This window comes from Phyllostomus discolor, chromosome 4 (assembly GCF_004126475.2).
Source record: "Phyllostomus discolor isolate MPI-MPIP mPhyDis1 chromosome 4, mPhyDis1.pri.v3, whole genome shotgun sequence".
Lineage (NCBI taxonomy): Eukaryota > Metazoa > Chordata > Mammalia > Chiroptera > Phyllostomidae > Phyllostomus > Phyllostomus discolor.
The window spans coordinates 160,239,051-160,266,863 of record NC_040906.2 but is presented as its reverse complement, the minus strand read 5'-3'; the positions used below and the strand labels follow the sequence as shown (position 1 = coordinate 160,266,863).

General features: G+C 33.6%; 1 protein-coding gene across 2 annotated transcripts in view; it reads left to right on the top strand.

Annotated features, from left to right (window-relative positions):
• The window catches only part of ASCC3 (activating signal cointegrator 1 complex subunit 3), a 310,528-nt gene that overhangs the window by 52,300 nt on the left and 230,415 nt on the right, over positions 1–27,813 (top strand). For both annotated transcript variants that reach the window (XM_028508379.2, XM_036024518.1), the window contains exons 5-8: positions 8,218–8,338; positions 13,231–13,435; positions 14,018–14,159; positions 14,749–14,874. In XM_028508379.2, the coding sequence (XP_028364180.1) occupies positions 8,218–8,338; positions 13,231–13,435; positions 14,018–14,159; positions 14,749–14,874 (594 nt within the window). The remainder of the gene's footprint in view (positions 1–8,217; positions 8,339–13,230; positions 13,436–14,017; positions 14,160–14,748; positions 14,875–27,813) is intronic.

Sequence of the window (27,813 nt, the reverse complement as noted above, 5' to 3'; positions counted from 1 at the left end):
GTAGACAAGGAAGTATTTAAATTAGCAAACAAGATAGAGAACTGTTTGTTGATGATTAAGACAGGTAGAGTTAATAGTTGATTGAAAAATCTTAAGTATTGGTTTATTGCCTTTTGAGGGTCAGGTCTTCATTTTTTTATCCTGAAATTTGTTACCTTTGTCCTGTTCTCAGTACTTTAATCAGTGATTTGCATGAAGACATGGTTATTGAACTCGTGTTCAGGACAGATTCAACATTGGTACATATTATAGTGTTTAATGATGTAATAGGCTCTAGAATTTGGATTTAGAAAGCTCTTTAAAAACTAAAAAGAAGAAACAGAAAGAAAGTGATTATGAAAGTGATTCACAAAGGATTCATTTGAAATTGTGGGTTTAAAAATTATATAAAGGACAGGATATGGGAATCTTGGACTCAGAATTCCTGTGGGGAAAACCTAAAACCAAATGCTTTTACTTGGTTACACCAAGTTTGAACCAACAATGTGATGTTACCATTCATACTATGTTCAGAAAAGTTTACCATCTAGTCCAGAGTTGTTTTAGTTTCTGTGATCTGCCCCGCTCAAATTACATTTAAAATATTATAACATTTTTAACCAAAAGGTTGGAGGTACAATCCCTGGTTGGGCACATGCAAGAGGCAATCTATCAATGTTTCTTCTCACATTGATCTTTCCCCCTCTCTCTCTTCCCCCAACCCTCTTTGCCCACTCCTTCCTCTTTCTCTAAAATCAGTAAACATCCCTATACCTTCAGGTGAGGATTAAAAAAATAAATAAATAAAATATTATGTTTGGTTTTGGATGCCATTTTTTAAGAGGCTCAGTAAAAAGCTTCTAAAGGAACCCAGATGGAGAATCATCTAGAAATCAAGTTATATGACTGGTAGTAAGGAATTTATGTATATTTACCTGGGGAAAAAAAGAACTTGAGAGAGAAGCGTGGCTTGTACTTTACCTTATCTTCAAATATTTGAAAGGCTGTCTTGTAGAAATATTACTAAGGTCAGTCTTTGTAACCCCAGAAGGCACAACAGAGCTATAGGTGAAAACTGTAGTGAATTTGATTGGGCTTAATATGAGGAAGGATTTTCTTGACAGTTGGCATTCTCTAGCAGTGACATGAGTTGCCTTATAAGATTTCCTGCTGGCAGAAGTATGTTGGATGTTTATTAGCCAGGAAAAAATTGTCAGTAACAGCAGTAAGTATATATTGAGTACTTGTCAGACATCATGCTAATTTCTTTTAACAGACAAGAAAGCTGAGGCTCAGATTACTTAAGAAGTTGTTCAGAGTCATATAATTAGCTCATTTGGTTGGAGTGTCATCCCAATATGCTAAGGTTGTAGGTTTGATCCCTACTCAGGGCACATAGAAGAAGCAACCAATGAGTGCCTAAACAAATGGAACAACAAATTGATGTTTCTCTTTCTTTCTTTCTTTCTCCCCCTCTAAAATTAATAAATGGGATAATTATAATTAGGTATTTAAATAGAACTAAATCTAGTTCTGTTTGACTCTAGGCCTAAGTTTTCAACATGCTATTATTCTGCCCTCCCATTACAGCTTTTATGGGAACCTTGTTTAGATGTCCTCTGAGGTCCCCTCCACACTCAGCTTTGATGGCCCCATTGCCATTTCTTGAGAAGCTGTATGTGAAAGCTGATTATGAGTAAGATCATTAGGTTCTAGTATGTAACAGATTGCAGTGGAGACATAGTGGTGGTGGGCCGCAAGGTTAACTAGGAAGCTGCCATCTAACCAATGAATCAAGTTTTGGTAGGGACTGTTGCTTTAAACCTGTGAGCACTAGGACATATTTTATTTAATCTCACCATTGAACCAAGAATAATTTATCACCAAAAATTGGAGTCAGAGTATATCCATGTCCCTATTACAATTGTGAGCACACATCCTTGAAAAAAAAGCTGAAGTAAATATGCATATCTGATATTTCTGTTAATATTTGTTACATGTTCATTTTTCTAACAAGTGATAGGTGATTTTTAGTCATGTTTGTATTGTTTTCTTTGAATTACTCTTATCATCATTGCTTTTAAATGATAGTTGCATCAGTATTAAGTATAGTTAGCAAAGATTTATGTAGTATTCTTCAGATCAAGACAATGTAAAAATATATGCTTTATATGTAAAGTAGTTAGTTAATATGTAGCCTGGGAAATAAGGAGTGTACGAGTGTTAGGTATTGCTATCATTATTATCATGATACAGATCATTTTGTATACTTTCTAACTTCCTTTTTTATGATTTATGTATTTTAATAATACTAAACACCTAAAGTTAATTGCTTATATGCAAGGCACAGTGTCAAATACATTTACATACACTGTTTAGTTCTTAACACAGCCCTGCAAAAGTCCTCTTATTTCCCCTATACAAATGAGGAAGTGGGGGCTCAGCAAGTTGTCTAAGGTCCTAAAGCCTAATGGGTGTTAGGCTTACAATTTGAGTGCTGGGTAACTGTTCTCTTAACCTGAATTGCTATCTTATGTATTCATAAATTTGTGCAATTATTGAGTTGACTGACACGGGGTAATGTGAAGTAATGGCTGGGTTGCTGACATAGAATACAACCATACAAAAGATTTGAAAATATGAGCAGTGATAGTCCACATCAGTGGATTATACATAATCTGTATTCTTTAAATTCCGTAAAGCACCAGCAATTTGCAGAAACACCATTTAATTACATTTTCAGAAAAATATTATTACATAAATATAGATATTGATTATAAGACATACCCAGGTCAGAAAACTGTTAAATTGTGGGAAAGCTTTCATAACAGAATGATACTTTGAAAGTATTGATCTCCAAGCTTTTTTTATCCTACCTTCTAATCATTTTTGATAATGCATCCCTAATATAAATATAGTTATTCAATTTTAAATTATACTCATATGTATACTACTGCAATTTATATTTATTATAAACATACATAGAAATAGAGAACTAAAAGAATGCTGTTTTAAAAATAATATTTAACTTTATTCATGGTATTAAAATTCTTTCTAGTCAGAGCAATGTGATTGAATCTACTTCAATATTTTTGAATCTTAGTTTAATACCTTGTGGTATTCTGAGGTTCTGGTTCTTTATTCAGTTCAATACTTCATCTTTAGAACAATGGAAAGCCTTTGGGAGGTTTATTGCCATGGGATGGAGGAGAGGTATTATACACTAATCAGACTTGCATTTAATAAAAATCTATCTGCTTGCTACATAAGAATAGATTACATGTGTTTGGATAAAAGTGCACGAAGCCCTTTGAGTGATTTGGGAACTTAAAATAGGCATAAAGACTTGAAATCTGTTTAGTGGTTGAGACAAGAGGATTTGATAATGGATTGGATGAGGAGTGGGGTGGGGTGGGGTTGGGTACTATGGGGTAAGGAGGTCTTAAAGATGTATTTTAAGCTTTTGACTTGTATAACTGGAAAAAAGACAGTGCTATTCATGGAAATAAAGACTATTTAGAAAACAGTGAAGAGGGTAGAAACCCATAAGGTAGTTTTGGATGTGTAGAATCGAGAGGTATTGAGACCTCTAAAGTGGAGATGACAACTGGGCAATTAGGTATATGGAGCTCAAAGTAGAGTTCTGAGAAGGATGTTTATATTTAAGACTTTTCAGCATATGCTTGTTAATGGAAGCTAAGGACTTGGATGTAAACAGTTAAGGAGAGAATGTGAAGTGAAAGTAAGAAGAGAAGGCCTAGGATTAATTAAGCCTTAACAATGTTTAATAGTCAAAGTGAGCCTGAAGAGGAGACAGGAAGGTAGCAGTGGCCAGGGCAGTAGACACCTATGAAAAGAGAGATGTGTCCAGGATAGCAAAGGAAAAGTGTGTTTCAAGAAGGATAATGAGGGTTTAGCAGTGTGGAATGATGCACGGAGGAAGATCAAGGAAGATGGGGCCAGAATGTATCAAATCTATGAATAAGTACCCTTGTGATAATGGATAATCATAGATGATAATAAATGTGCTATTGAAAATGTTCAAATAGATATTTTTACTTTGTTTTTCATGATCTCCTCTTTACTTTTTTACTGTAACCCTCTTAAAATTATAGATTAGAATTGAACTCAGCACTTTACATATGGTTCAGTCAATGTAGTATCCTTTGAGATGCCAAAGGGAGTGTTTGAGATACTCTATTACTGTTAATACATGAAGTTTTTTCCTAGCCTTCATTGCATTTTTTATTCATATGGAGCCTGCAAATAACCAACCCTCTACCCTTTTAGGATTTTCCTTAGGAATTTCTTTGTGAGACCAGGTTTTCTCATCTTGTACACATGAATTTTTTAAAACCAATTGTAGGGTTTTTTATATTTATCTCTGTTACTTCTCTTTATGTCTGGCCAGATTATACCAGACTATTTGGAAATTTTAAGATCTTGGTTCTTTCAGGTACCATATTAACACTTTAACAAATTTGATTTAATGTCTTCTGGTTTTGAATAAAACCATTCATTGATAAATTTTGAATAGGACAAAGGCACGGCCAATCCTTGAAGAACACTTTTAGTGGCTGATTTCCATATTGAAATTACTCCCATAATCCCCCTAGCCATATTGTTATCCAAAAGGGCACCTTGCTTCCATCAAGACATTGTGGAAGCATCACCCGCTATTTTTCAAAGTGCCCACTGACTATTTGCTATGGAGAATGGTTGGTCTCTCCTTTCAAAGAGGTCTTTGTGGAACTCCAGATACACTTATTTTTGACTTCCGTGAATTCTTTAACTAGATGGAAACAAAAATACAACTCACGAACTTTATAATTGTTGAAATTTTATTTGCTTTCAAGACTGTTTTAGTGACTAAACACTTTTTTCAGCTTTGACTAACCTGAGCAGTAGGATTCAAACAGGACATTAACATGAACAGAGTTGTGTTTTACTTTAAAAGGTTTTGTGTGTAAGCACTTGAGCAAACCCAAAAATCCAAGTATGTTTTTTATTTACTTATTCTGTGGTTTCTTCAAACCCTCAGCATATCTTTAGGTATTCCACTTTGAGAATAGCTTTATTGTTCTTATTCAGGCCCATTATATCTCTTTTATTAAACCATTTTATAGTATTTATAGTATCATTCTGTTATATTATTTAAAGGTTTATCATTACTTTACATTTTATATTCATTTGATAGCATCCAGTATAGCATTTTTCCTATTGGAATAAAAGTTGCATTAATTCAGAATACAGTGGAAAGTGGGGATTACCGTTGCTGAGAGATTCACAAACTACATTCATCTGTAAAAGTATTGTAGGAAACAAGGACATAATGCTTTTAAAGTTACTCTGCACATGTTCTGAACTAATGTTTATTGGTTAACTTTTTGACTATTTCCATTCATTTTAATTTGATGAAGAATTACTTTAATTATTTAATTTAATGGATAAGTATTTATAATAAGAATAAGAATTCTAAGAACCTTTGTTTATTTAGAGGACCCTAATAGGTGATAATGGCTTTAACATCATCTAGCAGGAAAAGATGTTACCTGTCTATTCCTATTATGCCTCCTTTAAATCTGATATCCCTAATTTACAGCCGGGATAGTGAAATTTGCCTTTTTATTGTTTGTGACCTGCATTCTTTTTTGTTTTCTTTAAAACTCTGTAGTTGATGTCTGTTTCTGTACGCTCAGATAACCCTTCCTTCCCATTTTCAGTTTGAGATCAGCGCCTGGAACTTGCCTCAGTGCACAGAGCAGTGATGCAGACCCTGCACCTTTACAGTCACTCTCACTGCCAAGTAAATGAGTGCGTAGTGCATTGGAGAGCTGCACCTGCTCGCAACGTGCGCAAAAATGGCAAGTGTTAGGGAAAGCATAATTTTAGGATTGCTTTAAATCTGATGGCAGCTGATCTCAGAATTCTGCTGGGGATTCTTTGTCTTTCACTTAATGGAAGTTCTGCTATTCAGAGCAAACGAGCTTCCTTCTCCCATTGCTAGGTCTTAGGTGTGTTATTTTTAAGAAATACTGTGCTCTTTGTGCTATGATCTTGTGCTTGTGATGTTACATAAGAAGTTATCTTTCAAATATACTGGTGTTTCTTAAAATTATGGTGTGGACAAAATTTTTAACTAGAATCTCTAATTTATTATGTGTGAACATTGAATTATAGTTTAAGTAACCTCGAGTAGCAAAGAATACATATAAGGGTAATTTTGCCATGAGAAATTATTTTCTTAGGAAGAAGTGGCCTCAGTTTAAGAATTCACACATTCTTTGAGAATTGATTAGATAAAAAGGATGTTTCATGTTGCTTGCAGAAAGCATTTCCTATTGTTTGTGTAGAGTGTTTGTGAGGGGAAGTACCATATTTCACCATGTGTAATGTGCACTTTTATGTCCAAATTTTTGAGGGAAAAATAAGGATGCACGTTATACATGGGCAGTGCTGAAGCTTGGGTGCGTATTATATGCAAGAGTGCATTATATGTGACAAAATTCAGTAACTGTGTAGGTATATATTACAATGATTTATTTTGAGTTTGCTGGTTCTTTAATACCACCCTTAACATTAAGCACAGCGCTTGTGTCTGACTAACAGCAAGCAATTCAAAATACTCAGTTAAAATGCTTATTGGGAAAATTATATTTAATCTTTGTCTTTCAACACTGAGTTATTTTTTATTTTTCATATTTTAAGTCATTTTCGTTCATAATTTAAAAAATAGTTTCATCGATGTACAGGGTATGCCAAAAATAGGTTTACAGTTGTGAATACATGAAATGGAGTTTATTCTTACATCATTATTTAGTAGTTATTATTTTCCATGTAAACAACTATAAACTGACTTTTGTCCCCTGTATAATCCAGATAAGTACAAGCATCACCAAAGTCAGTTTTTGAGCATTTTTATCTCCTCAGAAAGAAATTGTAATTTTTTAGCAGTTATTCCCCAACCCACTCCCACCCCATCCCTAAACAACTACTAATCTGCTTTCTGTTTTAGACATTTTCCTATTCTTCTGTGGCATAGTTCTCCCCCAGGCAAGACCTTTGAGGCAAAACTCTGTAGCTAAAGGTGGAGACAATGGAAAGCTTCTCTGCAAGTGACAGCCTTGCTCTAGGAGCTGAATACTTGATGGAAAGGGGAGGCAATAACCTAGGTTCTTGGCTTGCCTGGGTTTATGAGCCAGTGTGGGAGTGATTGGGGCTCAGTGTTTTCCCATGATGCTCTGCCCAAGGGAGTGCTGATCCACGATTGGAGGCTCAGTGGAGGAAGGGTGGCCATATGTGTAGATAATGTCAGTGAGATGAGCAGCAAGAATAAATTATTTGTTAAATATTTAATGTCTCATATATACACAATATAAATTTCTACTTTTAATTCTGATTTTGTTTGTGTGGAATCTCTGAGAACAGTTAGAATTCGGTTAATATAAAATTTTCATATGCAAAATTAAAGTAACATTTCTGGACAGGAGGAAAAAAACTATTGAGGAAATTTAAAGGCTTTCTGGAACAATTATTTCACACAGTTTTGTAATTGAAAGTCTCTTAGCAGTAAAACTCATTCTCATTCTGGAATCAACTTAGTCTTTGGCAACTGCTCTGCATAGTTGGGTAGGATACGCATGGAAACTTTTTATAAAGTAACGTAAAGTACTTGCAATACTGTGTTTTAGACTTCAGATTTAATAAACATCAAAATTAATTATTAATAAAATGATTAACACAATAAAATTTAATAAAATAATTATTAAGCATTAAAATTTTTGCATGTGATTCATTGAAGAATTCTAACAGTTCTTTAACTCCAAAATGATAACTGTTATGTAGTAAGCTGTAAGAAAAATAGTACTCTATTTGGGAAAACCAGAATAATATGTTAAAAAGGCAAATTAATATTAGAATTTTATTTGGTTATGCCATGAAAAAACGTATGTAAAAATTTGATGTTCTGTGATTTAGAGGTTTATATATAAAAATAATTTTAAAAATTGTCATGCTCTTTAATTATGTAGTTGTAGGTAGCCTTTATACAGTCAAAAGCTCCTTAGCAGTGTGAAAAGTTCCTTTTTGTTCCTAGGTTACTTTGTAAAACTATTTGTTTTCTAAGTAATTTGGGGGCACTTCTGTAATAGTTTGGCATCCCACCTCTGTTGAATAGGGTGTTAATAACTTGAAAAAGTTAATTTTGAAGTAACATTTTGATTTTCACTCTCTTACAAGCTATTTGAACTGCTGGGACCTGATGGACTTGAACTTATTGAGAAACTCCTCCAGAACAGAATTACAATTGTGGACAGATTTCTTAATTCTTCAAATGACCATAAGTTGCAGGCTCTTCAAGGTAAGAAAGTATATAGTGATATTTCTAATTTAAAGGAAAAATTTGTTAATTAGCAAATGTTTTGAATATAATTATACTTTTAATATCATTTGGTATATTATATAATTTACCATCCTTTTAAAGTAGGCCTTAGATATGGAGGATTATTAAACCAATATCAGTGCCCTAAAAAATGATGGAATGGCAAAGATTCTGTTTATGTTTCAGTGTGGCATTCTTTTTAAGTAGGTGATTTGAAGAGACAAAAAAAAATTTTAAAGCAAATATGTATAGTAGTTACTGTGGGCCAAGTAGTGTTATAATTTCTTTCCAACTATTTATTTTGAAAACGTTCAAACCTATTTAAAAGTACAAGGATTGTACAGTGAACATGCCTCTCATATGGATTTACCAGCCATTACCGTTTTGCTTTCCCTCCCACTTTCCTCTTTTCTGGAAATAATTCTCTACACACGTGCATGCATGTGCATACATGCACACAAATACACCTACATTTAAAATTTTGCTGAACCATGACTGGAAGTTGCAGGTATCCTAATAATTCAAGGTAAAATCTTCAGTGTACATGCAAGAACAGCAACAATCTCCCACTTAACTTCAGTATAATTACCACACTTAGCAAATTGAACATTTATATATTGTCATATATTACATGTATTTTAAAATCCAGAAGAATCAGGGAGAGTTGTGTAGGAAGCCAAAATTATAAAATAATTTGACTATGGCACAAGTGATGCCAAAGTCAGGTTTTAAATGATAAATAGAAAAACTGAATTTCTTACCTTCATCTGCATGTTTTTGACAGCCTTAAAACAGTTTGGACTTTCTTCTTTAGTGTATGAACATAAGAAGCTAAATGCCCTTCTTCAAACTCATCAACATTTATCCTTCTTCTATATTATGCCACCTTTTCCTTATATTTATGACTATGGTACTAAAAGGAAACTATAAAAACAGCCTGGATTTACGCAAAGAATTTCTTACTGATTTCGTTTATCTTGTACTTTTGATTTCTGATGGTTGCCTTGAGTTGCTTTGTGATTTGTAGAAACTTTGAAGAATTGAAATTAGCCGCTTTGTATCTACAGGTCTTTTGTTTTTTAAGTGTATTGAAGACTTACAAACCACCTTGCTTATTGCAGTAAGCCAGTGGAGTTTAGGAGGATTTAAAATGGGTATCTGTGAGGTGAAAAGGAATGAGTTTAAATATCTAATCTTGTGATATAAATTCTAAGAATTTGGCGTTCATTTTGTCAGCCTTCTGTTAATATAGAGATATTTGATTTCACCTTTTTAAAATTCATCCAACTTTTATTTTTTTTATTTTTCAGTTGCAGTTGACATTCAGTATTACATTAGTTTCTGGTGTACTTAACTTTTAATAGTGTAATTTATTAACAAAACTTTCAAAATCAGTCCAGCTCACATACTCTTAGGAAACTGTAAATCAGGGGAGGTTCAACCCACAACCCTCGGGGCCAACATGTGGCCCAGGATGGCTGTGAACACAGCCCAACACAAAATTGTAAATTTACTTAAAACATTACTTAGTTTTAGTACTTAGATATGTACATTTCTTAGTTTTTATTAGTAAGTTTTATTACTTATATATGTGCTTAGTTATGTACATTTTCTATATTAGTGATCATAAACTTGGAACCTGCTCAGCGATTTTAAAAGATGATTGAAAGGGCGAAAGGGCTGCTGCCTAATTAGAGTTACAGTGTGAGGACTTTTCTGCTTATCTGTGGTGGTGGATATCACGAAAATTATGCACAAACTTTTTTTTTGCTCATCAGTTTTCGTTAGTGTTTGTGTATTTAATGCGTGGCCCAAGAGAATTCTTCTTCTTCCATTGTGGCCCAGAGAGGCCAAAAGGTTGGACCCCCCTACACTGTAGATGATGAATTAGTGTTGTTTTTCAGTTTCCTTATATTAATGTTTGTAAAAAAATTTTACAGGAATCTTATTCTACTTTTTTTTTAAAGTCCTGGGAAGGGCAGCATGCAAAAAATTCTCCACCTCTTTTGTCTCCCAAAGTGGTTCATACAATCAAGACTTTGTTTAGATCTTGCATCTTTGTATCAGAGATATTTTTTAAATTTTCCCTTATATTACTTCAAAACCACAAGGGGCCTAACATGAACAATTAAAAATTGAACAATTTTATATTTAAAAAATGAAAATATAGGAACTTCAATTTTTTAAATTAATGTTGTTATTGTTGTTCAGGTACAGTTTTCTGCCATTTCTGTTTTCCCCCCACCCAGCCCAATACCCAAGCCTCCCCCTCTCCCTCTCCTCTTTCCACTTATTCTACTTTTAGAAGCAACCATACCTTTTAACCCATCAGTCTGCCCTGAAATATTTGCTACTCTTCTAGTCTATGCCGGTGCTGGATCATTATTAATGTTGCTATGAAGAATAGTAATTATACTATAGAAAATCAGGGGCATTTAAACAAATAGACTTTTAACTTCTGAGCACTGTGGGAAAGAAGCTGACAACCCACATAGTTTATGTTTCTTTGTTTTTTTTTTAGTAGAGTTTTCTCTGTACATGCATTAAACATGATTCTCCTTAAAAAGTTATTTTTGGGGGGATGCAGCACTCTTGAAGATTTCTTTGGAGTTTTGTTACTTTATCACTGTTCTCATCCATTTCTATCTTGTGAGACAGTTTTATTAATAAGTCTTCAAAATCCTCTCAAAAATACCAAATTCTATTTGTATTTTTTATTAGGCTACCTTCGTATGACAACCACATTCCATCCTTTTCTTTAGCCCCCAAATCATGGTCTTAGAGAGCAATTGATCCTTGCCATGTAGCATTTTCTAGCTTTCATACTGTTTTTCTTTGAATCTTCTTTATCCAGATATACACACTCCTACTTTATCTCTGTTTTTATAAGCAGGAAATGTAAGGTAGGGAAGAAGTAGGTGGGTACAGCATACTGACTGTTAATTTGAAGATAGTTGTAATTGAATTCTATTTTCAGAACCAATGAGGAATATGTTTAGTACACGTTATATTATAAAATAAAAATTAAGCTACCTCATGCTGTCAAGTAAAAGTGGTTTAAGTAATTATACAAGACTTTTATTCATCGTAATTACATTCTAAAAGGATCCAAGCTTCTACATTGTCCTTTGGTAAAATTTTATGTTAAAATTGCTGTTAAGCTTATTCATTTCATTTCAACTTGTCAGTCTCTACACTTGCTGAACCCCTCAAGGAAAACCATACATTTAAGCATTTCCTGCTCTACAACTTGATTTTTTTTAATTACGTATTATGTTCAGTCTCACAGGACATATATCCTTTGTATTCTGATTGTGGCTTTATAGCTCTGTTCTTGAGGTATAGACGTATTTTCTTCTTTTAATTTCCTTATTTGGATGATCACAAGTGTGTATAATAGGATTTTGTTACTATCACATTTGTTTAAAATATTAATAACATTAATGTAGCATTTAGTGTATCACCAAAAGTATTAAGTTTCACTCACAAAATCTTTAACATTCATTTTTAGTAAGTACATGCCATTAGTCATGTTTTAAAGAACTCTTAATATCTAATTGTGTGACTTTGCAGTTTAACTTTTAGTTCAGAGTGCATGTGGAAACTATTAGTATGCTGCATTATTTTTCTAATGCAGAGTAGGTTATAAATTCAATCATTATAATAGGTTTATAAAACTTACTTAGAAAGTAAGGTATATAAGATACTTTTTTTCACAGTAGCAAAATGTAGTAGTCTTAATGTAGATGGGATTATCTTATTTTATAATTTTGAGATGCTTTCCTTTTTGAGACTTATAAAAGTCATTATACAGAGGACTTATTTCATGTGATTGAGAGTTTAAATGACTTATTCAAAATCATGTAATGAGATAGTGATAAATGTCTGCAAATTGTGAAGATTTGACTTAAAATGAATTTAGAAAGCTAATTTCCCATCTTAATGCTATGCTTAATTCCTTCCTTGTTCTGTATTAGATCTTAGAATTTGATAACTGGCACTGTGCTACTTCAGAATATGAACCAAGTCTCATTCTTCATTGTCTTCCTAGCCCAGTAGCAGTTCCTGGAACCTAGTAGGTCCTCAATACAGCAATGTGTATTGATGTGGATTATTTTCAAAGACAGTCATATCAGTTCTTTTAAGGCTACAGTGAGCCAAGATACTACTACTTGGGAAGATTTAATTAAGCACAGAAGGTAATCCTGTTGGAAGAAAAATTTTCCTGAGTTCACCAAACCACAGATTCAGATTGTAGCTTGCAAACATTGAGCTTTGATTGACCTGGTTCCTCTTAGTGGTTTGGCCTTTTTCCATTTTTTTTAAACCTGTATTTCCATGAAATGGTGGACCATACCTTTTTTTTAATTTGCCTTGGTCATCTTCTTACTATATCCTTAGCTAATGCTAACAAATTTTCTTTCATGTATAATAAGTAGTAACATATGTATAACTTAACACAGTAAAGCCTATTACACTGAGGACAGTAGTATTTAATATGTAAAGAATATCTTTATTTTATTATTATGTTTACTAAATGCTAATTAGTATTAAAATTATATTTATTGAAATTATATAAATAATTTCAAAATTATAATGTCAAATATTTAGTTTCTGATGTTATATGTAAGAATTTCTAACATTAAATTGTTTAGTCTATGGGAAGAAAATATCTGCTGACTTTTCTTAAGCTGTTTAATATCATTTAGATATTGTGACCTTAACAGACTCCTTAAAATATACAAATTAATGCTCCAGTTTTTAAAAAATGAGTTGTTAGAGCATTGCATTACCTTATGTTTTGGTGAGGAAGAAATGGTTTTAGTAAAGGTTTAATGTGTAAAACATGATGTTTTCAATTTACTTCATAGACAATTGCAAAAAAATTTTAGGAGAAAATGCTAAACCCAATTATGGTTGTCAAGTCACTATTCAGTCTGAACAAGAAAAGCAATTGATAAAACAATATCGCCGAGAAGAAAAAAAGAATGCTAGACGAGAGAAAAAGACTGGAGAAGATGGTGAAGTTTCAGAAGGACTTATGTGCTTTGATCCTAAGGAATTGCGCATACAAAGGTAATACAAGCCAGTAGCTGAAAAAATACTTGTGTTGTAATTGCTACTTTTGGTATCATTACCATTTTTTAGTTTAATTTTAATAATCTATATTATTCTTCCAGTTACATTCTCTTACAAGAATAGAATTTTGTTGTATGAAAACCTCATTTTCTGGGATAAGAAAGCTATTTTAGGTGCTCTGTGCACACACCCCATTAGATGAATATTTATGAAGCCTACACGAATTTGAGTTTTTATTTTTTTCTAGCGTAATGAATACTTTTTCCCATGTTATTCTTTAGAAGTAGAAAAGAGGAAAATTAAATGAAAGCCTTATTACACTTGGCTTTTAAATATTGAAACCCATGTTTAAAAAGGAATTTATAAACATCTTTGGACTGTGACAAACAAAATTATAAACCTGGTATTACCTAAAAATGTGTTGACTCCTGTGTGATTGATTACATAGAACTTTTCTTTTATTTACTGTCTTTTATAATAAAAAGCTACCTCAAATATTTATTATAGTGACCTTTTTTAGTGTGCTTTTCATTGCAAGACAGAAATTTCTGATGTTGCCTGTTGTTTTTCTTTTTGCAGAGAGCAGGCACTCCTGAATGCTAGAAGTGTTCCAATTCTGAGCAGGCAGAGGGACATGGACTTCGAAAAAATACGTTATCCCCATGTTTATGATTCCCAGGCTGAGGCCATGAGAACATCAGCATTCATTGCTGGTGCAAAGGTATGAAATTGGTGTATGATCACTTTTGGGTAATACGTCTATTGTGAGGAAATGACATAAATTTTCCCAGTTTCCTTTGTTACTTTAGTAGTAGTTGACTATACTGTGCTAAATTGTATTTTTAAAAACTGGGGGAAATGAAATAATGCAGCGTATGTGAAGTTTTTGATACATAGTAGGTATTTAAAATATACTTGTTCTCTCATTCATTACATATGCAGCTTGTATGTTTGAATTTTAACAGATGAGCTGCTTTTGACGGAACTTTACATCACATACTGCATATTTTCCTACCTTCTTAAGTACATTTGTCATTCAGAATACCATCTAATTAGTACATAGTTCAAGATTCATCAACATAATATGGTTAATGTGTTATATGAGATACTTGATACATGAATGCTTTGCGCGTGTGTAGGGTTTTTCTTTTTGTTTGTTTGTTTGTTTGTTTAGGCTTCCTTTCTTTTAAATTAGCTAAATTTAATTTTTAGTGCTATATGGTAAAACCAGTAGTGTCCCCTTCCCTCTCACTAACTAAAGAATATCATAGAGCATTTTTTAAATTGTTGTTGGATTTTAACTTTAATAGATGATTTTGCCAGAAGGAATCCAAAGAGAGAATAACAAGATGTATGAAGAAGTAAAGATTCCCCACAGTGAGCCAATGCCAATTGGCTTTGAGGAAAAACCAGTTTATATCCAAGACTTAGATGAGGTGAGATGATCCTTTTATAGAGTTGATGTTTTTGTGCTTGCTATGTTTGTGAATGGATTTGTATTAGAAAAATTATTCTTAAGTAATTTTTCTAAAATTATTTAGATAGTACAATGAAGAGACATGCAGTTAAATAATACAGTAAAGAAACATGCAGTTGGTTACTAAAGGTATATAGTAGGGGAACTTAAATTTAAAACAATACATACATATATTTCTTTATGTCTACACACATACATATGTACATTTATGTGTATATAATTCTGTAATTTCATGTATATTTTGGATATTTCGGTAATATTTGGTTTAACCTGTACTGACTCAAGTAAAATGTTTTAAAGGCGTTATGTATCATAAACATAAAATATGTTTTATATTATGATAGTGTATTAACATATCAAATGGTCAGCCTACAATAAAATAAAATATTATTTGAGGAAGGGGGAGCTAAATTCTAAATTATTTTCTTTTATTTATTTTTCTTCAACTTTTAAATTTTAAATAATTTCAGACCTATGGAAAAGTTGTGTAAATGGTATTATCCACATACACTTTGTCTCAATTTACTGTTTGTTAAAGTCTTGCCATACTTGTTTTATCTCAAAATAAAATATTTTAGTTCATTATATAAAGTATATATATATGTTTAGTTTATATATATAAAGTATACATATTAGTTAAAGTTAGTCTTTTCTGTCAGCAAAGTGAAGTTGCTTTATTTTTGAGTCATACATAGTCATTCAGAAATATCAAATAATATAGCCAAACGAAAAGAGCAGCGTAAAGTATAACCACAGCCAACCACGATTAACTCCATTCTCTCATTCTCTCTGTATATGTGTGCGTGTGCATTTTGTTTTACAAAAACAAATTATATAATATGTATTGTTTTTCTGTTTGTATATGTACTTACATATGTCTTTCTATGTCAATATATATATACATATTTAGCATTGTTTACCATACAGTATTCCATTTTATGCCTTTATTACATTTCTTTATTATTATAATTTTAAGTTGTATTCTACAATAAGTTTTTATAGTGGACCAATATTATGATTCAACCTGTATTAGTGGGTTTCAATCTGGACATTAGAATTAACTGTAGAACTTTTTCAAAATCCAAATGGTTTGGCCCTTATTTAGTCATAGCTTATTAGAAGGGGCCAAGATATCTATATTTTTGAGGATGATTTTTGAAGTTCTGTAGGTGTTTTGTAATGCAGCCAAGGATGAGAGCCTGAAGAAGTAAATAATTATATACATAATTCTTTTTAAACCTTACCAGTCATTATAAGCATTATTATCATGAAGGTTTATTTCATTCTCTATATTTAATACTAAATTTTTTTTATGCGAAAGCACTGCCACTCGTTGTCTGTATAATGAATGAGTCAGGGTTTTTATTTTCTCCTGCTTATTTCTAAATAAACTTTCATGTTTATTTAGATTATAGAAGTAGAAGAGTTTTTGAATAGGTTAATTCCATCTGCAACCGTAATGTCTCTTCGCCGTGTAACCTGATACATTTACAGGTTCCACAGAGTAGTGTCTAGACATCATTGGGGATCATTCATTGTTCTGCCTCCCACATGTGATGTGGATGACCAGAGTTTAACGTCACCTGTTGAAGGACATCTGTATTGTTTACAGGTTGAGGATATCATGAATTGTGTAAGTCCACTCAGACTGTCATAACAAAAGACCACAGACTGGGTGGCTCGAACAGTGAAAATTAGATTTTTTCACAGTGGAAGCTAAAAGTCCCTGATCAAAGTCCTGACAGATTTGGTTTCTGATGAGGACTCTTTCTGCTTTCCTGCTGTGTCCCTAGGGCCAAACGTTGCCTTTTTTCACTGTAAGAGCAGATACAGGTGTTTGGTGTCACTTCCTCTTTTTATAAAGGATACTGGCCCTATTGGTTTAGGGCCTCACCCAGATGACCTCATTTAACCTTAGTTTCTTCCGTACAGGTACTGTCTCCAAATATAGTCACACTGGGGTTAAGGCTTAAGTTGCGAATTTGGGGGGGACTTAAGTTCCCTGGGATAAGTGTCCAGCAATATAATTACTGTGTCATATTATAGTTGCCTGTTTAGTTTTCAAAAAAACTACCAAACCTATAAATGGAATGACTATAAATGGAGTAACATTTTAATGTTACTCCACCAACAGTCTAATGTGAACTAGTTACTCCACATACTCACCAGTATTTGGTGTAGTCAGTTTTTTAAATTTTTATTTTTGCCACTTTAATTTATAGTTTAATATACATTATTTATATTTTAACCATTCGGTTAGTGTGTAGAAATTCTCATTGTGGTTTTAATTTGCACTTCCAGAGGAATAGTAATAATTGGGGAATAATACATACAAATACCATGTGTTAAGTACATAAATAAACTATTTGATGCCATATCACTAGATAATGATCCCGCCAGATGTCATAAGTTGTGAATAGTAATATTGACCTCAGGAGAAAATATAGGTGTTAATAGAATGTTAGTTTAGTAGATGCTTCTGTTGACTTGAATCTTTTTAATATAAGGTAGAAAAGTACCAGGGAAAGTGCTATTGAGGATGATATCTTTCTCTTTTCCCTGAGGTTCTTAATTACAGGTTATTCCTAACAGCCCTGTGGAACTATAGATAAAATGCTTTTATATCTTTTCCCTGACCAAATGTCACATTGGTCAAATTTGTCCTGCCTTCTTAAATTACTTCTATAATTTCATTAAAAAGAGAAGCAGAATTTAAAATTATAAAATGATGTACAGAAATGCTGTTAAATGGGTTTTGTACTTTCTTGTAATAATGTAAAGAAAAAATTAGATGGAACTCTGTATTAGGACTCATTCATTTGGAAGTTAGAGAAGTCAAAATCAAAGCAAGCTTTAGCAAAGAAGGCAATTTATTGACTAACTGGAATGTCCCTGGAGTAAAGCTATCTATGTACCCAGCTGGATAGATAGGCTCATTATGATGTCATCAGAACTTTTCCTCTGTCTTTATCTCTTTCTTTCCTTCTCCATTTGTCTTTTCCCTTTTCCTTCCTCATTATCTCTTCCTCCTTCTCCATTACCCCCATTACTGCCCCTTTCTGTCTTTGGTACTTTCATCTCTGACTCCCAAATAGATTTTCTTCCTGTAGCCAGGGAAAAATGTATGACCAGAACTCCAAACATATCTGCTTCCCCATACCTAATCCTAAAAGCTGAGAGGGTTTTCTCTACAAGTTCTGCCAGAAAAAGCCTCCTGGGATTAACCCTGATTTCTGACTTTGATCACCAGTTCATTTCTGAACCTACTTCTTTCCCAGTGGTGGGATTGTGGAGCTCTTACTGACTGTGCCTGCTGTCTTGTGTATCCTCATTGGCAGCCCCTCATGAGCCAGCGGGAGTCAAGGAGGAATTTCCCAAAAGAAAGGTGGATGCTGTTACTACCTTAAAATGCAGAATAAGAAAGTTGCTAAGCAGTCAGAGCTATCTATGTCTTTGATATTTTAAGAGAGTCAGGTTTGCTTTTTGTTGGTGTTAAATAAGTTGATTTCTGTTTGTTTTCACATTTGGAGGTATGTTCTTAAAATAGCCAATAGAGTGTTATTCAGCAAAAGTGGAGTACTGACCCAAGTGTAATATTTGGTTTGGAAAAGTAATATAAAAAGATACACATAATGTTTCATTTGAGAAGTTAAGAAGGTTGAGTCCTGTAAAAAGTGAATGTACAGAACTTGAGGTTTTCTATGACTCCACCTTCTTGAACCCCATGCTTACAGGTTAGCTTTTGGGGAAAATTACAAAAAGGATATTATCCCTGCTGTTCAGTTACTCAGTGCAGTGTGTCTGCTCTGCACCGCATCCATGGAAATAACTGATACAGTGGGGTATATTGTGAAGATGCTGTGCAGCTCAGAGAAGGCAGACTAATGAATTCATAGAAGCTTTCACTGGAGTTGAATGTGAGGGCATAGAATTTTGCCAGGCAGGGAGAGGGCAGTGGGGTGAATCTTAGGTAAAGGATGTACCGTGAAGTAGTATGTGACATTCTGGAAACAAATGTTTCGGTGTTGTTAGCATGTATGATGTAAGTGGACAATGGCAGCAAGTTGATCTGAAAAGAGACTGAGTTTACACACAAAGGGCTTTGAAAATCATGCTAAGAGGTTTAGACTTAATACTGTGGGGAATAATTTCTTCTTAAAAATAGAGGAAATTGCCATGGCTGGTGTGGCTCTGTGGATTGAGGGCCGGCCTGCAAACCAAAGGATCTCCAGTTCAGTTCCTAGTCTAGAGCACATGCCAGGGTTGCAGGCCAGGTCCCCAGTAGGGGGTGCATGAGAGGTAACCACACATTGATGTTTCTCTCCCTCTCTTCCTCCCTTCCCCTCTCTAAAAATAAATAAAATCTTTAAAAAAAAAGACAGAAAAAATAGAGACTTAAAAAAAATAGAGTAAATTATGCATTTTTTTCACTTAGAAGGATTGCCCTGGTTGCAATGCAAAGGCTAAAGTAGAGAGCAGAGCTGCTGCAGGAGTTCAAGAGAGAAATGCTACAAGCCTGAAGTAAGAAAGTCGCCACCTATATGAAAAATGGGACAATGAAGAATAATTTAGATACTAATATATGTAAGATCTGATGACATTAAATGGAGGGGATGAGGTGGAGAAAGACTCCATAATGACATCCAAGGCAACGTGTATAGGTCAGAGTACCATTTATTAAGATGAGGAGTAAGAGAAACGGAAAAGGCTTGTGCATGTTAAGTTGAGGAGGCAGCACACCTGTTTGATTTAGAGCAGGGCCTCCATATCCAGGCTGGCAGTTTGACTTGACGCTGATCTAGTGTTTCATTTGTAAAATTGGGAGAATAGCAGTTACCTCATAGTATTATTATGAGGATTAAATTAGTTAATAATATGTGAAGTGCTTTGAAGAGTGTTTATTACTTAATACATTTTAGCTAACATGTTAGCTTAAAATGATGAGTGTAATGATGAAAACTCACACTATGAGATCAGAGTGTAGATAAAATAAAAAGACTTACCATTACTTTGGAAATTACATTTGCTAAATAAATTACTTTTGTGTTCATTTATGCTATTCAGCTATTCTTTCATTCCAAACACATGTGCAGTACTATTGGATGCTACCAAACAAGATCAGGAAGACCTATTTATCATAGTCACTATATTAAGACATCTAGAGTAGTTTCTAATTAATTGGTAGAAACTAAAGAAACCAGTTATTGTAATTATGGACATCTGCAGTTTTCTCAAGATTGAGAGTTTGGAAAAAGTCTAATAGAATCAGAAAAAAAAAATGTTACTTTTCCTTTGGTTTTACTTTGTCCTCTGAACCTGAGGATCCTATAGTTAAAGGGTTATTGGTACAGTTTGATTCCATCAGATTATGAAGACAAGAAAACTAAAGAAGAATCCAGAAAAATACTTCAGAGTATGGATCTTTTTAATGAGCTCAACCTGAACAGAGTGAAGTGTTGCTAAAACCTGGACTTGCTCTCAAGTGAAAAGCCTTTTTCTGAAAAATCCCACGGGTGGCTTATTACACTGTCAAGCATATCATCAGTTCATCAGGACCAGGGCCTTGAACCACTTACTGCCTTTTAAAGAGGTGGTACTAAGAAGTAACAGCAAATATAAGTTTAAAGCCAAAAAGTGAGTTTATAATCTTTTTCACATGAATAAAGATCTTAGCAAAGAAGATTTCACAGACTTCATGAGAAATGAAACAATATAGCACAAATTAAATTTCTAATCATTTTAACAAAGCCTAATTTCCCTTGATACATACCTAGCAATTGGAAACATGAAAATTCTAATTCTTTTTGCTGATCTGTTTGTTACATTTTTCAGTATTTATTACCAGCGAAACAAATAAATGAGTAACAAACATGTAAATGTAGACAATTTTCTCTCTCTTAAAGGCTCCATAATACATTACTGTTTTTTTCCTGTGACAGTCTTTTAAAGATATATAAATAATAACAAAAAGCAGTTTTTTTATATTTGTGTACCTGTCTGGTACCCTTTATGCCTTTTTGTAAATCTAGGTTTCCATCTGGTATTCACTTTTTGTAGTACAGGTCTGTTTGATAAATTCTTTCAGCTCTGTATGTCTGAAAATGTCTTCATTTTGTCTTTGTTCTTGAAAGACAGGTATTCCACTTGATACAGAATTCTAACTTGACAGTTTTTCCTTCAACACTTACAGATGTAGCTGTATTGTATCCCTTTTTAAAATCTTTATTTATTGATTTGAGAGGGAGAAACATTGATTTATTGTTCCACTTATTTATGTATCCATTAGTTGATTCTTGTACGCGTCCTGACTGGGAATCAGATCCGAAAATTCTGCATATTGGAGTGATGCTCTAACTAACTGAGCTACCTAGCCAGGACTGTATTGTTGCTTACATTGTTTCTGATAAGAAGTATGCTCTCCTTCTTATTTTCCTTCTTTTTGTAATATGCCTTTTATTTTTCTGGTTGATTTTTGAGGTTTCTCCCTGTCACTGGTTTTAGGCAGTTTGATTATGTGACTTTGTATTAGCTTTCTGTTATTGTATAAGAAATTACCAAAAATTTAGTGGTTCTTAAAATGTCCATTTATTATCTCATAGTTCTGGAGGTTCAATTTGGGTGGGCTTGACTGTGTTCTCTGTTCAGGGCTTCTCAAGGGCAAAATCATGATGTTGGACATGCTGAACTCTTATCTGGAAACTCTGGGGAAGGATTCCTTTCCAGGCTTGTTCAGGTTGGTGGCCAAATCCATTTCCTTGCAGTTATAGAACTGAGGTTGCCGTTTCTGAGGTTGGTCATTCTTAGCTTCTAAAGACTGCGGCATTGAATTCCTTGTGTGTATGTTTTTATTGTTCAATTATAGCTGTCCCAATTTTACCCACATTGCTCTTCTCCACCCCACTGCCCTCCTGTGCTTTAAATCTGATTTTTTTCCCCTTGCAGCTGAAAACCTTCCTGGCTTTAAAAGATTCATATGATTAGGTCAGACTCACCCAGACAATCCCCTATGTGTAAAGGTCAATGGTTTCATATAGTATAACCTAATCCAGTGAGTAAATACACTTTATTCAAAGTTCTGAGGTTTATGCAGGCTGTTTATACAGTGGAGTTGGTAGTAGGGATTAGGAAGGAAATATTGACAGCCAATTTAGTTCTGTCTATCACTGCTATGATGTGATTTGTGTGTGTGTGTGTGCGCACGCGCGCGAACGCCTGACGGTGGTTAAGCATCTTGGGTCTGTGGTTTATAGTTTTTGTCAGATGTGGGAGATTACCAACCATTCTTTTCTATAAAATAAAGAATTTTATTTTCCTTTCCCCCATTTCAGGAACTCTCTGAAGGAGGCTAATAATTGCATTTCAAGATAAGTCATTTTCCAAGGAAGGAAAAGTCCTGTTCTCACAATGACAAATTATTGGAAAAGTGAGATATATTAGGCGTTCTGAAGTTGTCACACAGCTTATTGATGTTCTTTCAACATTTTTCTTTTTTTTTTTTTTTTTACTTCATGTTTCATTTTGGGTAGTTTGTATTACCTTGTCTTCGACTTCACTCATCTTTCTTCTGCAGTGTCTAAAATATTACTAGTCCCATCTAGTGTACTTTTTAATCTCATTCATTGTAGCTTAATCTCTAGAAGTTTTATTTGGGTTCTTTTAATTTCTTCAGTGTCTCTAATAATTATGTAGTCAATTGTATAGCTGAGGGGTCAGTAAAGACGCAGATGGTAATTATTTTAGGCTTTGTAGACTAGATCGCTTAGGGTCTCTTCTTCATAGTTATCATTGTCTTCCTTTTTGTTAAAATACCCTTTCAAAATGTGATAATCATTCTTAGCTTATAGGCCATAAAAATAAAAATAAAATAAAATAAAAATAGACTTCTTTGGCCCTTGGGCTGGCCCTTGCTCTAGCTTCTTGAAGAGTCTTTCATTTGTAGTATTTCTGGATTGATTTTAATTGATGAATTTTTCTTATTTTTATTTTTACTTTTTGTTTTTTTATAGTAGTATACTTTATCATTCTTGATCAACTACCAGACATTGTGATTTTATGTGTTGAATATTGGATATTTTTGTATTCTTGTAAATATTCTTGAATTTTTTTCTGGGACATATTTAAAATACTTTGGATCAGTTTGAGCTTTTCAAGTCTCACTTTTAAAATTTCCTAAATAGATCAGAGCAGCATTTAGTGTAAATCTAAGGTCTAATTTTACCCCTCTACTGAGAAAAAGTTCTTCCAAGTACTCTAATTCCCAGTTAATTTAGAAGTTTTCCACTATGGCTCATGAGAACAGGAACTATTCCAGACCCTGCGTAGTAAGGTTTGAGTTTTCTTCCTCTAGTCTATTCATAGAGTCCTTTCTCCTGCCTTCGGTAGTTTTCTCATATGCTGTGCTGTTCAGTACTCACCTACAGACTGGAGGGAGACTCTCTGCAGATCTCTGGAGCTATCAACCCTCTCCGCCCACCCCTGTCCCCAATCTCTTTCTCCCCCTCTCTCTCATATCTCCCCCAAATGGAGAAATTCAACTCTAAGGGAATAAAGTAGGACATAAAGCTAATGGAGATAAGAGTTATTTTTCCATCAAAGCTCACAGTATCCTATGTTTTAACAGAACTTGCAGTATTTATCTGTGGATTTTATTTTCTTTTTAAACTAAAAGCAGCAGATAAGTCTGGAAATTGGAAATCACAGCAAGTTAAAAGATATGTTTTCCCACCTCTTTCTGAAGGAGATTAATAACCAATTGCATCCCAAGATAAGTCATTGTCCAATGAAGGAAAAAAGTCATGTGTTCACAGTTACAAATTATTGGAGAAGTAAGGTCTTAATATGACCAAAAAAAAAAGGAGTTGACCCCACCCCCCCCTTTTCTCACTCTGCCTACAGTAGCAGTTCTCATTGGCCCCTCCCAGCATCTGCCACAGAAGACTTTGACAGTGCATGGAGATGTTTTTGGTTGTCACAACCAGGAGGATGCTAGTGGCATCTAGTAAATACAAACAAGGATGCTGCTGAACATTCTACAGTGCACATAACAGCCTCTCACAACAAAGAATTCCCCAAATGTCAGTAATGCTAAGATTGAGAGACCCCAGAACAGTGCTGTTGTCTAAACTTCATTCCCTCCATAGTTAGATGTCTGGAGACTGGGTGGGGGAGGGGGAGGGTTGTCGGTTTTCATTTTTGTCTTTTCTAATTGTTGAGTAGATCTAAAAACATTATTACACAATAAGATTGTTCAAACTTTTAAACTTTATTCTCTTTCCACGACTTTCATATTTTTATCATGTATTCTAGTTCTACTTGCCTTAGTTTTTATAATAGATATTTTTATTACTGTTACAATTATTTTACAGATAGTAGCTATTTGGATTTGCCTATTTATTTTACTACTTTTTAAATTCCATCTAATGTTTTCAAGTTCTATGGCTTCTCATTGCCTGAGTTTTCTTTAGCTCAGACGAGTTAAGAAATTCTCAATTCTCAAGTGAGTATTTGGTGGTGATAAAAAATCTCTTAATTTTTGTTAATCTAAAATGTCTTTGTTTTATCATTCTCAAAAGATATTTTCACTGATAATAGAATTGTATGTTTATAGTTATTCCTTAGCACATTAAAGGTATTATTTTATCACATTCTATCTTAGTGCATTAAATATGGTACTGTATCATCTGCTTTTTGCTTTTGAGAAATCTCATCAGTCTAGTTGTGATTTGTTTTCAAGTAAGCTTTTCTTTCTGGCTGCTTTTAATATCTTCCCTGTCCCTTAGCATTTTTCAGTGTTACCATGGTGTTCCTAGATCAAGCTTCCTTTTTAACCTCTTATCCATAACTTTTTTCTCATTCTGTTGTCTGCTTATCATCATCGACTAAAATACATTAAGGGAGAAAAAAGGAATTTACATTTTTTTTGATGCCCCTTAACTAAGCAGACATTGTTAAGTAACATAAAAAAAATAGAAAAAAAGAAATAGAGGGTGTTCCCCAGTCTTCAGTGTCCTTGCATCATAGTTGGGAACATAGAAGCATCTGTGTTAAGTGTCTACCAACAAAATACTGTGGAGTGAACTGAGTAAAAATCAGTAGTTTGGGTTTATTCTTACACAAAAGACAGAGGGACCGATGCAAGCTATAATTGTTCATGAAGATTTCTCGGAGAACATGAGACTTGAGTTGTTTGTTGTAGTCTGCGGGAATTGGGCTTTATTTGAACAGTGATCATGAACTTAACCATGTTTTTTAATTTTTTTTATCCTCACCTGAGGACCTTTTTTTTTTTTTTCTCATTGCATTTTGAAAGAAAGGAAGGGAGAGAATGAAATATCAATGCAAAAAAGAAGCATTGATTGGTTGTCTCCTGTAAGTGCCAGGACCGGGGGTTGAATGTACCTGGACCAGGGATGAAACCCACAGTCTTTCGGTTATGGGATGACGCTCCAACCATCTGAGCCACATCGGCCAGGACAGCCGTGTTTTTTATAATAGAGCTGGAGTGGGGTACACAGGAAAAGGAACAGTTCTTGATTGTGTGGGCTTCATATAAAATGTTGAAGATTATGTCTTATCCATGTGACTTTTCATATAGAAACTCTAAGATGATATATTTGTTATAAAAACTTCATCACTGTCAGGAGGGCCATTATTTTATGTATTAGGATGTTACCTAAAGTATTACTATGAAACTCTAAGAAAAAATTAAAAATTTCTTGACTTGTTCTCAAAAGTAATTAAGGGTTTTGATGCATTTATCTGATGTGTATGAAAAATATTCTATGTATACTATCTTGTCTTCTGTTTTGGGGGTCAGTAAATGTTTAAGCTTTATTATAAAGTTATAAATAACACTTATTTATTTGTGACTCCCAGCAATTACTTAAATTACGTGATTAAACAGTAATGTTTACTTATTATGAAAGTATCCTATAATTCATATATATGAAATAGCTAGGTCTTACTTAAAGGGAAATACTACCATTTTTTCCCTTCTAAAGAAGACTTAAATTTGTATGCTGTGAACTTTCTCAGGATTGCAGTACTATAAAGTCTACTGGGAACACTTGCAAATAGCTAACTAGGAAAAGGGCACCAGCTGCTTGAAAAATACCTGCTCAACTAGAGAGAGTGATAACTAACATCTGCCTCTACCTAGGAGAAATCTAATAAAATAACTTTCATTACAACCTACACTTTATTTTTATGTCAGGAAATTAGAAGAGAGAAGACTTAAAGCTTACTTAGAACTTGATTATATTCTGAAGTATGAAAACTAGAGGAATTTAACTTGTAATATGAGAATTTCAAATTGCTTTAGAAATAGACTTATTCGCTGTTACCTCCTGTTTTAATAAACAGAAATATTTGGTATGATTTTGTTGCTATTTATACTATTTTCATTATGTGTCTCTGGAAATATGTATGGATTGGTCATCAGTTATCAAGAATCACTTCCTGAGCTCCTGATTGATACAAGGCATTATGGTAGGATGTATGATGGTGTCAAGAGTTTTAGAATTACAATTCTGTCTTACTCTCTAGTTAGACAAATAGAACTGATGTTGAATTCCAGCTTCACCATTCACACTTTTTGTAATGTGGAGCAGGCTGGATAGCATCTCTAAGTTCCAGCTTCCTCATTGGACTATTTATATTGCAGATTACATGAGTCAACACACAGAATATGTGCGGCAGTGTCTGTGATGCATTTTAGGTGATCAGTACATTCCCAGTCGGAGTGATGCTTACATAAACTGTTCCTCCACCTAATTTCTCACACCGATAGCTTAGTTCTGCTGTTTAATCAGGGTACACTTGTGAATTTTTCTGTTAAGGGTTATCGATAAGTGGACTTACTTATGTATAAATAACTTTTAAATTCCTGGATATTGAAGTAATATAGAAAGCAGCTTTAAAAAATGAAGTTCAAGGAAGTCATATTTCTTTAGTACTATACATTTCATTAGACACCTTATATTACATTACCTGACTTAATTCCCTCATGTAAACAGAGAACAAGAGGTTTATAAAGGACAAGTTTAAATTTGATGCTGTGGTGCAAATATCAAAGAGTAATAAGTAAACATAGGTAAGTTACCTTGCTTTTTGCATTCTCAACAAGATCTTATATTCTTGATAAATTTCAGAGTTGTGTGAAAATAATTACGTAATTTGGGTAATTATAAATGTATCCAGAAATCAATATATAAAGAAATCTCAGTGAATTCTTAAGCAGTCTATATTATGTTTTATTATATGTTTCAGAGTTGTTCCCTTTAAATGTTTTGCTTTTCTTTTCAAATCTTTACATTCTACACAGGAACTTCAAGCAAAACATTATTATTCTTATAGTTCCACCTTAATAAACTTCTTTTTAATTTGATACATGTTGTAAACATGTTTTTCTTCCTTTTTTGAGTAAAATGTACTTAGTTCTCTTCAAGTTCAGTTGTGTTAAAGTACTAAAAAACAGATGACTAAGGATGCCTAATCACTGTGCTGGGGATGGGTGGAGAAAGTTAGGATCCCATTCTTCATCTTGCTTGTACTTGATAATCACTCGTTACATAATATGCAATTACTATTTTCCACCTTAGGTAAGTGAATGAAAATCTCAAGGTTGGAGTTCTAGAAATCTATCATTTTTCAAACCATGCGTACTCTCTACCCCAAGTTTGAGAAGCTTGTTCTCAAAGGACTGGCCCCCTCAACAAACCCTCAGCTGAGCTCCTCTCCAGCAGTCTTTGACTGGGCCCTTCTTTTGGGTGGTGGGTTTAGTGTGTTTGGAATCCTTCCAAGTGGGCTTCAGATCTCATGTGGGGAAATAAGCAGTAAATTTTAATTTAAAGAAGCAGTTTATAAGTCCAGTTTACAGCTTATTTCCCCAACAAAAAAT